This window comes from Camelus dromedarius, chromosome 15 (genome assembly GCF_036321535.1).
Source record: "Camelus dromedarius isolate mCamDro1 chromosome 15, mCamDro1.pat, whole genome shotgun sequence".
Taxonomy (NCBI): domain Eukaryota; kingdom Metazoa; phylum Chordata; class Mammalia; order Artiodactyla; family Camelidae; genus Camelus; species Camelus dromedarius.
Window position 1 is genome coordinate 41405843 of NC_087450.1, and position 13923 is coordinate 41419765.

The 13923-nt window shown below is 34.0% G+C and overlaps 1 protein-coding gene across 10 annotated transcripts in view; it reads right to left on the bottom strand.

Moving 5' to 3' along the window:
• BIRC6 (baculoviral IAP repeat containing 6) overlaps nt 1–13923 on the bottom strand; it is a 197841-nt gene that overhangs the window by 173785 nt on the left and 10133 nt on the right. For all 10 annotated transcript variants that reach the window (XR_010384233.1, XM_064494613.1, XM_064494617.1 and 7 more), the window contains exon 2: nt 715–896. Coding sequence is in view for 9 of the 10 variants with exons in the window: in XM_064494613.1 (XP_064350683.1) it covers nt 715–896 (182 nt within the window). In the remaining variant the exon portion in view is untranslated. The remainder of the gene's footprint in view (nt 1–714; nt 897–13923) is intronic.

Genomic DNA, 13923 nt, shown 5'->3' on the forward strand with positions numbered 1-13923 from the left:
ATACACATGGCTGAAATTTTAAACTAAAATTCTTAAGAAACATGATACACAGCAAAGATTACTGGTTGTCCATTAATATTTATTCCTTTTTTTTAATATTAAAGAAGAAAGAACCACCTCAGCTTAATGTGGCCTTGTGAGTAAACTCTGGCTAATGGGGTGAATATGAAAAGGATATATGTGAGATAGTTTATAAAAGAGAACAAGAAAAATGAGGGGGCTAGGGGAAAGGGAGGAAGGGGATGAGGGAGGGAGGTGAAGGGAAAGGACAGGAAGCAGAGTGGGAAATGCCAGTGTGCTTCCCTGGCCTTTTGCCCTCCCCTTCTTTCCCTAAGACTGGGAAATAATGAAACTTGAAGCAGCTGTCTTGGACTCACAAGATGGAAGCTAAGTGTTTAGGTAAGTAAGCTGTCCCTACACTTAGCCCTGCTTTGTTACTGGAAAGAAACTATCTTGTTTAAGCCATTGTATTTTAGGGTCTCTGTTACAGTGGTTTATCCTGTACAGTTCACGCATACCATTTTAACAAGTATCAATTAATTATGCAGAGAAAAGACAAGTATTTCAAGAAAGCTGTGATCAATAAGTCAATTCTTTGTTTTTTATAGGGGTACGTATATAATATCCTCAAAAGACAACCTAATTTCATTTAACAGCTAATAGGTCTGAGACTACATTAAGTAGAAAAGCATATTGATACTGATTTCAACTTACCTCGGTAACAGGTAATTCAAGCTGAACCACATCATCCTGCTTTGAAACTGGAGTTTGCAGAGCAGTGTCTAACAACAAGATTCCATTAAGGTCCTTCCTACACCCTACTGCATAATCATCCACAAATATAACTTTATCCACGGCAGAAATATACTGACATTTCACCTGTCCACCTGGTTTAGCTGTTAAAAGAACAAAAATTCAATACTTAAGATTTTAAAACCAATAGTCCATTTAAAATAAATGTTTATATGGCAACTAAACATAATATATAATCTTCAATTGGAAAAATGCTCTAAAGGACATTATCAGAACTGGTTAAATCAGAGTATGTACTGTAGATTACCATAACAATATGAAATTAACAGAACTTGAAAACTAAATTGCTGTTATAAAAGAGAGTATCATTGTTTTTAGAAATAAACACAGAAATAGTAAAGGGTAAAGGGGCATGATATATTATATAAACCTACTCACGATAGAGCAAAAGTAATACGTATGTATACGTGGGGAAACGATTAGCAAATGTGGTAAAACATTTACAATTAAAGTAAGTGTAACTGGGTAAAAGTTATAGGGAAGTTCTTTGCATTACACTATTTTAAAATAAAGTGGAAAAAATTTTTCAATATTCAATACTATACAACTTTGGAAATCAACTATATTTCAATTAAATAAATAAATAAATAGGATATTCTATATTTTATTTATGTCTTTTTTTTTTTTTTTGCAAAAATCATTAAGCATAAAGTCAGTGTGGATAGTTTCGAGGTAATTACCTCAAAAACTTATTTAGGGCTTTTTGTATCTGAGATAAAACTATGGAAAATGTTTATAACCTAAGTTAAGAGAAAGAGAACTAGTAAAATCTCTAGTTAAACACCACTAAAAAAACACAGTCAACTATGAAGATCAATGTTCCCTGAAGTTTCTGCTGAATCGATATAAGAAGAGTATTTTTTAATGGAAAGCCAGTGAATACACTAACTATAAAATTTCTCAGGATAAGTTAGCGTAGAATTTCAAGAAGTCTTATAAAACGTAGTAAAAGATAGAAGCCTTAAATATAATACCAAAAAATAGTTTGGAAAAGGTAACATCAGTTTTTACATTTAAATTCATAAGGAGATTTATAAGGAAACTAATGTTAAGTGTTCTGCCACGAATATAATGTCTCTGTAAAAAGACTTCAAAGAATGAGCAACTGTGAAATTCTATTGCACTAGAGAAGATACTTCTCTGTGGGCAAGCAATCCTGCTGCCAGTACAGCTTATTCTAAACTCCAATCTCAACTCTAAAGAACATTCCTGATATTAGTACTGTTATTACCTAGTGATACAAAAGTAGAAAGGAAGAGAAACTCACCGATCTCTAGGACAACTATAAAACATGTTATAATCAATAAACACTAGGGGTGGCTTTCTTAACCCAGATATTTATAGTTCTCTCAAGCTCTTGGAGGCATTACAAAATTGAGTAAGAATTAATTCATTATCTACATAAAACAAAGAATAATTCGTGGAATTTCTATAGTTCATTCTCAGATCTGAAGGTTTGAAATATATGTTAGCATATAGGAAAATACAATAAAATCAGAGTATTTACCTAGCACTCTGATCTCTAGGTAAAACCACAACAAACCATACAAATTACAGGAACTCAGAGTAAAATTGTGTAAGAAATTGTAAAGATAGTTCCAAAATTCATTAACTATAATTTTTTTAAATAGACTATTCTTTTTTAACAGCAGTTTCAGGTTCACAGCAAAACTGAGCAGAAGGCACAGAGATTTCCCGTATGTGCTCTGCCCCTACAAGTAACTACGAAAAATTTTAAAACAAACTACGAATTCTGTTTTATTATTTTAGGGGCATGTAATTAGGTAATGAACTATAAAAATCATTATTTTGTTAAAACTTCCCCAGAGAGGTATAAAATGTGAGACTCTACACCAGGGTTTTCAACTGGGTTTCCATGTTAGAATTCCATATATATAGTCACAGAGATTCCTCAAAAGATCATGATTGAAAAAAAGTCAACACTGTTTTTTAACTTCTTACACTATGCTCTACTAGCACTCAAAGTAATGCACAGTGACCAAGCAGCCCTACTGGCAATTTCTTCAGAGGTCTTTCAGGCCCATAGAGCAGCGTGTTAACAGGCCCACGTTTACTCAGATGAGTCCACTCACGGTTTTTTACAGAAGACCGTTCTTAACTGGTGACTGCTGTACTGCACAGAGGGAAGACAGTAAACTGATTATCAGCCATATCACCCCAAAGGCTCTTTGAGCTTATACGACCTCATCTTAACTAATTACATCTGCAAAGACCCTATTTCTAAGTAAGGTCATATTCTGAGGTTCCATGTGGACATGAATTTTGAGAGAGGATTATGCAACCCACTACAGGCTCTTTCTCTGTATCTTCTGCTCAGCCTGAGAACTTCATTTTGAGAGAAAGCGCTTTATTAATGTAGTCTGATAGTATGCTCAAGATTCAATTTACACCTGCCCCTAAACAAGTCCTAGATTTCTGTGAAGAAACAATATCCTGCATTGAATAAAGAATATTTTGTGGAACTTTTCACCTTCTTACATGTCTAAGCAACTCTTTTCTTACTTAACAAGAAATTAGACCAATGACAGAAATTCTCTAATTTGGGTTAAAAATTGAATCCACGTGTTCTTTAAGTTTGACCCAGAATTGACTACCTGTACAGCAAAAAAAAAGGAAAGAAAGAAAAAAAGCACAGGTTTCATAATAAGAGGTAAATTCAACATTTATTTTTAATTGTCCTAAGAATAACAATTTTAAGCACATAATGGTTCATAAAAGAGATGAAGAAACCAAGAAACCTATGTTTGAGCCAGGTTGTGTCACTCAGTAAGAAAACATCTTTTCAAAGTCTTGCATGAAATTGTATCTTAAGTTATACTTTTATCCATACTGCTTTGTCTGTGGTTTTAGTAGCATTACTATGCAACACTGTCAAAAATTTTTAATGTTGTAAATAATATTAATAAATAACTTATAACCTATATTTAAATTAAATCTCCCAAGACTACCTTTAAAATTTTTTCATCCTATTTTGACATAAACCAGTTATTTAACAGAAATTTATTTTGTTTTCCTTATGAGTTTAAAATGTCTGAAAATAAACTTCTCAAGGACAGATAAGCTCTGCTTAACTGTTTGTTAAGTTTTCAAGAAAAGTTTCAAAAAAACCATTTTTGGTTTTTAAATAGAGGGGGAAAACTCTTATACATACCCTATAACCACCAATTTTTATCACCCTATTGCACCTTATTTAAGAATTTTGTACAGAAGATACTTGTAAAATGACTTTTAAACCTACATGGATATGGTTTAAAAATAAATTCAAGCAAAAAATTTAATAGAAGAAAAACTCAAATTTCCTCCATCTATACCAGTGATCAACAAACTTCTTATGTAAAGGTCAGATAGTAAATACCCAGTGCCTTGCAAGACACATACGTGGTCTTTGTCACAATTACTCAACCCTGCCACTGTAGTGCAAAAGCAGCATGTAAATAAATGGGTGTGGATGTGTTCCAGTAGCATTTTATTTATAAAATCAGGAGACAGCCTGAAGGCTACAGAGGTGGTAGGCCATAGTTTACAGACCCTGGATTGACACCAATGACTTACATTAGCACAGATTTTCTTTTGGGGCAGGGGAAACCATAAAAATAGTAGGTTAACAATTCAGCCAAACACAATAAGCTGCTGAAAACTAACAAAGAAAAATCCTGAAAGCAACGAGAGGATACATTACATACAGACAAGTAATAATTACAACGAAAGCACATTTATCATTAAAAACCATGGGGTTCTTTAGGAACTGGACCACTTTTAAAGTACTGAAAAAAGAAATTCTATATTCAACAAAAATATCCGTCAGGAATGAAGGTGAAATAAAGACATTCTCAGATGAAGGACTACTAGTGAGAAATTTTGCCAGCAAACCTGCTTGAAAAGAACCACAAAAAGTTCATCAAAGAGAAGGGAAATTATTTCAGAAGTAAACCTACGATTATCAAGAATGAGGGAAGAGCAACAGAAATGGTAAATATCTGGGTAAATATAAATGATCATTCTTCACCTCAGTTTTAACTATTAGACAACTGAAAGCAAAAATCACAATGTCTGATGGTCTTCAATGTCACATAGATGTAATAAGTAAGTCCAGTATAATTTAAGAGACAGAAGGGTATGATAGGGTGGTAATGTTTCTACATTTCACTTAAAGTGGTAAAATATTGATTCTAAATAGACTGAGGAAAGTATATATATTGCAAGCCCTCAAATAATTACAAAAATATATACAATTAGTCAAAAGCAATATGTAAGTGTAAAAAAAAAAAATCAAACCAAAAATAGGAGAAAAAAAGAGGAAACAAATAAAACATGGAATAACTAAATCAAAATATTAACAATTACATTAAATATAAATGGCCTAAGTATGCCAATGAAAAGACAAATTGAGTTTAAACACACAATCCAACTCTATGATGTCTACAAGAAACTTACTATTCTGAAAGGGTAAAAGTAGGGGGGGGCAAGGTATAGCTCAAGTTGAAGAGCACCTGCTTAGCATGCACAAGGTCCTGGGTTCGATCCCCAGCACTTCCATTAAATAAACAATCAAACCTAGTTACCTCCCCCACCTGAAGAAAAATAAAAGGGTAAAAATAAAAGTAAAAGGATAGAAAAAAGATGTATCATGCCAATGTTGATCAAAGAAAGATGGAATGGCTATATTTAGATCAAGCAGGCATGCATGGGGCTTTACATGATAAAAGGATCAATTCATGAAGAAGAAAAGGCAATTCTAAATACATATACACCTAACCAATTAAAGGGAGACTTCTGAAGGACTGTTTAAGATATATATGTATGTTTATATACCTAACAGAACTTCAAAATACATTCAGCAAAAATTAAAAGAACCGAAAGGAGAAACAGGCACCCAAAATTACAGTTAGAAACTTCAACTTTCAGTAATTGATAGAACTAGAACCAGTAGATAGAAAACTAGCAAAAATATAGAGAAACTGAACAACACCATCAACCAATGACATTTTTAAAATATTCCATCTATCAACAGTAGAATGCACGTTCATTTCAGGTGCACATCAAACATTCATCAACACAGATCATATCTTGGGTCATGAAAAAGAAATGAAATTAAAAGTATGTTCTCTGACCATAATGTATTTAAGTAGAAATCAATAACAGAAATATAACGGGAAACCTTTAAATACTTAGAAATTAAAAAAATACTTCTCAATAACCCTTAGGCCAATACATAAGTCTCAAGTAACTCAGAAAATATTTCTAAAAGAATGAAAATGAAAATATAATATCAAAGTATGTCACATGAAGCTAAAACAGTGATTAGAGTAAAACTTATAGAAACTGAATGCTTATATTAGGGTGGGGAAGAAGATTTCAAATCAATAACCTAAGCTTCCTATTAAGAAAACTAGAAAAAGAGCAAAACAAGCAAAAGGAAAGAAATAATAAAGATAATAACAGAAGTTAATGCAAGTGAAAATAGAAAAACAATAGAGAAAATCAATACAAGTAAAAAAGAGTTCTTGGAAAAGATCAATGGAATAGATAAAGCTCTAGCAAAGACTGGCACAGAAGAGAAAAGACACAAATTACCACAATACCAGGAATGAAAGAGGAGCCAGAGCGATCCTGCAGACATCAAAAGATAAATAGAAGAATACTATGAACAACTCTGTGCATATAAATTTGACAACTCAGGTTGTCAAAATAAATAAATTTGACACTACAGATGTCAAAAAAGTAACTGGGTAGTAATACAGATAAATCTACACACATAAATTTGAAAATACAGATGAAATTCCTTACAAACCACAAACTACCAAATTATTCAAAATGAAATAGATAATCTGAATTAAGGAAAGTGAATTCATAGTTTAAAACTCTTCAAAGATATCTCCAGACTTAACTGATTTCAATGGAGCATTCTATCAAACATTCAAGTAAGAAGTAACACCAACTCTACACAATCTCGTTCAGGAAACAGAAAAAGAGGGAACACTTCCAAACTCATTTTATGACGCCAGAATTAACCTGATACCAAACCTAGAAAAAAATACAAAAAAAAAAGAAACTACATACCATTATCCCTCATACAGATTGAGGCAAAAATTCTCAACAAAATAAAAGCAAATGGAATTCATTTGAAACATATGAAAATAATAATACACTAGGACCAAATATGATTATCCCAGGAATGCAAAACAGGTTCAGTATTCATCAGTAGAAGCCAGCAGAATAATTGCTTAAACAAACAAACAAACAAAAAACCACACAATCAAGTCAGTAGATACATCTGGCAAAATACATCTTTTCATGATTTAAAAAAAAGTCCTCGGCAAATTAAAAGGGAATTTCCTCAACCTGATAAACGACAGCTACAAAAAGTCTACCACTATCAACATACTTAACAGTAAAAGACTGAACACTTCCTCACTAAGATCAGGAATAGGACAAAAATATTACACCCTCACCACTCCTATCCAATACCATACTGGAAGATTGAGCCACTGCAGTTAAGAAATGAGGAGTCAGACAGATTAGAAAGCAAGAAATGGGGGGGTGGGAAGGGATAGACTGGGAGTTCGAAATTTGTAGATACCGACAGGCATATGCAGAATAGATAAACAAGATTATACTGTATAGCACAGGGAAATATATACAAGACCTTGTGGTAGCTCACAGTGAAAAAAAATGTGACAATGAATATATGTATGTTTGTGTATAACTGAAAAATTGTGCTCTACACTGGGAATTTGACACAACATTGTAAATGACTATAACAATAAAAAATGTTTAAAAAAAAAAAAGCAAGAAATGAAACTGTCCCTATTCACAGGCAACATGATTACCTATATAGAAAATCCCAAAGAATCTAAAAAACAAAAAACTCCTAGAGCTAACAAAAGAGTTTAACAAGTTTGCACTGAACAAATACACAAATATCAATCAACTGTATTTCTATATGCTAGCAATGATCAATATGAAACAAAAATTTAACCCAAAACTTAAGTTTACAAGAGCTCTAAAAACATAAAATATTAAGATACAGAGGTATACACAATATGTATGTTGAAAAGTACAAATGACCAGTGAAAGAAATCAAAGACAACCTAAATAAAATCATGGTCATGGACTGGAAGAATCAACATAGCAAAGATGTCAAAAGTCCCCAAACTGCTATTTAGATTTAATTTAATTTCAATCAAAATTCCTCCAAGATTTTTGAGATATAGATAAAATGAGTCCAAAGTAATTTGAAAAGGCAAAGGAAATGGAATAGCCAAAACAATTTTGATACAGTTGGGCAAATCACATTACATGACTTTTAAGACCTGCTATAAAGCTTACAGTACCACAAGAAAGTATGCTACTAGAAAATGGACAGACATTAGATCTACGGAACAGAACAAAATCCAGAGTTAGATCTGCATAAACATGACAACTTGATTTTTTTAAGCTGTAGTATATTACCCATTACATAAAACTTACTATTTTAACCATTTTTAAGTGTACATTTCAGTGGCATTAAGTACATTCACACTGTTGGAAAACAATCCTCACCATCCATCCACAGAACTCTCGTCTTGCAAAACTGGAAGTCCATAATCATTGATACCAAGTCCCCACCTTCACCCCCATAGAACCTGGCAACCACTATTCTATTTTCTTCTGTCTGTATGAAATTGACTAAGTACCTCATGTAAGTGGCATCATACAGTATTTGTCCTTTTCTGTTTTATTTCACTGAGCATAATGTCTTCAAGGTTCATTCACATTGTAGCATGTGTTAGAATTTCCTCCCTTTTTAAGATTAATATTTCATTGTATATATATACATACACACCATATTTTGTTTATCCATTCATCCATTGATGGAAACTTGAATGGCTTCTACTTTTTGTCCAGCTGAGAATAATGCTGCTGTGAACACTGTGTATTTCTTCAAGATCCTGTTTTCAGTTCTTTATACCCATTACTCAAATGTGGAATTGCAAGTTCATATGGTAATTTTTAATTATTTGAGGAACCACCATAATGTTTTACAATTCAAATTCTTTAAAAAATACATTAAACAACAGAAACAGGCAAAAAGAACTTGTTATACACCAAAATGCTAAAACTGCCCATCTCTAGGTAATGAAATCATAAGTGACTACTCTTTCCTTTAGTCTATCTGGTGTCCTATAATAAGCTAAGTCACCTTTAAAATGGAAATTTTCAAAGGAAGGAAATTGTGTTTTTTTAATTAGTTATCATTCTAATACCCACATCAAGAAACAGCCACCTTTTAATAGTGCACTATCTACAACATGTATTCCTACAAAACGTGAAAAAACATCATTAGAAATACACTATTTTGGCAAACTGACACAACAAGCTGTAAAAGTCCATGTTCACTGAGATGACATCAGACTTCAATGATTGAAACAGTCTACCATAACAACCAAATATACAACCATCATTCAAAGTCAGTAAAGAGGGTGCAAAATTAATGTTAGGTTCTTACAAAGCCTTTAAAATATAATTAAAGTTAGCAAAAAATAATTTTACAAAAGTTGTTAGTATACTATATAATTCAAGGACTAACTGAGTATTTACAAAAAAACAGAATTTGGTGCAAAGCAAATAAAGTTTGGGAAAGTTCTGTGGCTAGTCCATGAAGAAAAAAGTAACAAACGGATAAAATGTAATGCAGGGATAGTATTACTCCAGGCAGGAGAACCACCCTCTACCTAAGCATGGAAGAGACTCTCTGAAAGATACAGAATTATTGGAATTAAGATTTTCAAGTTCCAATTCTCTCTATTCACTTTATCTAAAACTGCCACCAGACCACTTATTTTACCATAATCTTAAGTATCTGACATCAACTGGAAAAGTTTTCAGGATATAATAACCACGGAAAATTTTCTAAGGATGGGACTCAATCTTTAAGGACTTACTCCCTGCAAGAAATTGTGGGATATTTTTCATATATATAATATTCAATTTTTCACAGTTATATCTCTCAGTCACTCTGGGATACATAGATTATATTCTTCCTTCAGAATCTGACCTGGCTAACCCAGTGGGAGCGTATACCTCAGTGATAGAGCACATGCTTAGGCATGCACAAGGTCCCAGGTTCAATCCCCTGTGTCTCCATTAAATAAATGAATAAATAAACCTTACCCCTCAAAAACTTTTTTTAAACTTAAAAGAAAAATAAAAAAGAACTCGACCTGGCTATAATTAAAATGTGGGGACTAAAATCCCTATCTGATATTGCACAAGAGAACCCTTAAAACATCTATAAATAAATTCTTGTTGCTACACAAAGTTTCCCATCTGAGAAACAACTCAGCTACAAATCAATACAATTCTACTATCTGAAACATGTGCCCTTGTGACTTTCTATTTGGAGCTCATATATGAAACTACTATTCCCTGTTTAATATAGATGATGGCACATACCTCCAGACTAGCAGTCACAGATTTCTCAAGATTCCTCACATAGCCTACATTTTAAGTCAGTGCAAGTCAAATTCCATCCAAATATGATGAAAATCCATCCAGCTGTTTTTGCATACTACAGTAAGACAGGCCAACAGAAACTTGCCCTTGACATCTGCCTTGCTGCTGTCTCACATCACTAGGATCTTTACTCAAGTGCCATCTGAGCAAGACTCCCTCAGCGCACCACACAGCACAAATCTGTCCACCACTGTCTGTCTCATACCAGTTTGATTTCTGACGGCATTTATCACCACCTGATAAAGTACATGCAGGTGTGCATGTGTGTAATATACCTCCTTCCACTAAACCACGAGCTCTAGGAAAGTAAGGACTTATGTTAACTACTATATCACCAGTGCTTGACACACAGTAAATGTTTTGAATAAATGAGTCGTTTTCTATAGCTTTGAAGAACTTTTTAATGTGTTAAAACTAAGCTTATAATGTGGTAAAATGCAACATTCTCACACTTAGCTTTTTTCATAATACAACAGGAAAACAATTTTAGGCATGAAACAGTTGATTTGGCACAGATAACCTCAGCCATCTCTGACCTCTATAGCTACCTTTTTCCCCTTCTGTCCTCCTGTCCCCAAATTGAGGTCACTGTCTTTTCTGCAGTGGCATTTCGACGAAAAAGTATCAGAGTACTGAATTGGTTCAAAAAAATCAGACCTCAAAAAAAAAAAAAAAACTCAAAAAAAATCAAGCAGAACTGAGCTACATCAGAAAAGAACAAAACATAAAACAACAGAAATATGGCCTGTGATATAGTCCTGCTGCTTACCAGTATATTTCGTTATATATACACTAAATTCAACTTAAAATACAATGAGGTAGGTTTTACTGACAAACTAACTTGGGAGGTTTTCTTACCAAAAAAAAGTAAGGTTAAATAGAATACTATTCAATTCAAATAAAATCTCTCATTTATTCCAGGCATATCAAATAAACTTGCTCATTTAAGATCCTAGGTGAAGTTTGAACCGCTCATCCTGGCTGCACATTAGAATCACCTGCCATGCCTTAAAAACAAAAAATAAAAAATAATTTAAGTATGCCTGGGCTCCACTCCTGGCCACTTAAATCAGAATACTGGGACACAAGCAGAGTATTTTTTAAAAGCTCTCCTGATGATTCTAATGAGCAACCAAGCCTGAGAAGCACTGCTTTGTGCCATCTGCCCAGTCTTACTTGTCTCTCCTATTTCATAAAGTAGAGTACAGAAATAAATCATAAAAGATTTAAATTCCTGGTGCTCACAATAAATCTCAAAGAACACATTCCTATCTGCCCCACTCTAACATTTCTATCATTTTCTCTAAAAAGTAAGCATAATATTCATCTCCTATAAAATATATCTCTGATTTAACATACAAACTAGACAACTGTTTCTTTGGAGCACTGCCCTTGCCACAAACTATTTCATACTTATATAGCAATTAACTTATTCTTTTTGTCATTTGTACCTCCACTGTCTCCTCTCTATACCCAAGGAGTTTGGCTTAACTTTTCTGTATCCCTCACATTTGAAGTATAATTTACAAAGAATTTCTCCATTCATTATCGTATCACATGATGAAGTAGTCTAGGCAAGAATTACTAGCCCACTTTAGAGATGATAACTCAGAGAAGTGCCTTGCTAAGGACATTTTGCATGAGACTATGAGCAGAACAATGCACATATCAGACAGGAACCTCCCACCCTCCTTCCCATTATTTTTACATACTACATTACAGAAATCTATTATTGTTTACATTCTATCTATAGTTATAGTTAACATTCCTAAGGACAGATTTCCAAATGTTCAACAACCTAACTACGGTTTAAATTTCCACTTTAACAACAAGGATACAATACACACACATTTACCTCTGCTCCCTCCCACACTCTCACTGGAAAAACAGGAAAGAAATACTAAAGAGGGCATTAAACAAACCCACAAAGACAAAAAGAGCAAGTGAGGAGATGACAACAACAAAATTTCTGAAGTTGGAGGGGCAGATGGAAGAGTGTTAACTAACTTATTTCCCCCCATCAAAATCTCAAGGCTAAGCCAGCAGAGAGGAAAGCCCAAAATAAGTGTGTAGTAGTATTTTTCAAATTACACAGATAATAAGTCTAAAATGAAAATTACTTAAAAGCGGTTTTTTGCAATACTCTCTCAATTAACTGACACTAAAAACAGATCTATCATAACAGGACCCAACATTTTTTACCTTATACTGGGAGTTCTCGTACTTAAAAACATGGGAGCCATGGCCCAAGAGGACCAAGTCCAAGATCCTCAGGCTGTCTCATCACTCTCTTCATCATCTTTGCACTCTAATAAAAATCATTTATAACAAATATTACCTGCTTCACGCTCTACTCTTGCTCATGCTGTTCCCTCAACCTGGCTAATTCCTTTTCTTTCAAGTCTCACCTGAAGCGTCACCTCTTCTAGAAAGCTTTACAAATTTAGGGGGAGTGTATTTAAAATTCATCTTATTATCCCCATATGGCAGACAAACACTTGTTGAACTGAACTGTATAATTTAAAACACCAATACAAAAAGTAACATTTATGTAGTGCTTATGGTGGGTCAAGTCATGTCTTTATGTATCAGTTTGTTTAATCCTTCCAATAACCAAAGAAGTTAGGTGCTAATTACGAAATGCAGAGGTAGGTTAAGCATCCTGCCTAAGGACACAACTAATAAGCGGTGAATCATAGACTGGAACTCAGTCTGGCTCCAGAACCAATATCTTTAACCACTAGACCAGGCTTTCTCTATAGCTACCAATGCTTTCCAATCTGTATTCCCCAATCTTCAAGCTTCAATCTTGAATTTCAAATGTCTTCTAAAAATCTCTACTTGGATGTCCTTCAAGAACGTCAAAATTTACACAACTGAAATCACTATGTCCCTCTTGCTCCTCAGCGTGCTCCAACAAAAGCTACTCACCACGCCTTCTTGTGCCGTTTATTCCGGTTACTAAACACCAGTCACCCAGTTACCCAAAGTAGAAACCTAAGTATGAGTAGTTTTCACCCTGTCAATCCCTCTCATCCCCACATTCACCGAATTATTTTATTCCTACCTCTCAAGCTAAGTTACATGCAGCTCTCACAACTTCTCACACCTGGGCATTAGCTTGAACCAATTTTGTCACAACCTACAATGGCACCCTACCACTGACATCAAGTCCAAACTTCTTTAGCAAAACATATTACGACCTTGTCCTTATCTATCTCTCAGTTTCAACTTTAACCATCCAACCCCAACCCCTCTTCCCCGCAAAACTTCCTGAATTCACCATGTTTTTGAAGACCAATATGTTTCTGCACAAGCTAGTACCTTGGCTTAAGATGATCATCCCATAACATTCCCTCCCACTATCTCATCTTCCCAAACCAATCATAAAGGCAACATCCTCTGAGAAGCCTTCTCTATTTTCCTCAGGTTGAAGAAACTCTCTCCTCTATACTCACACAGCACTCTGCATATCTATATTATAGTACTTATGCTAAAATGGTTTACCTAAAAACATCTCCAAGCATTCATTCAAAGATCAAAATGTTGCCTTATTTTGTGCCCCATGCCTAGCACATGCTCAATAAATGCATG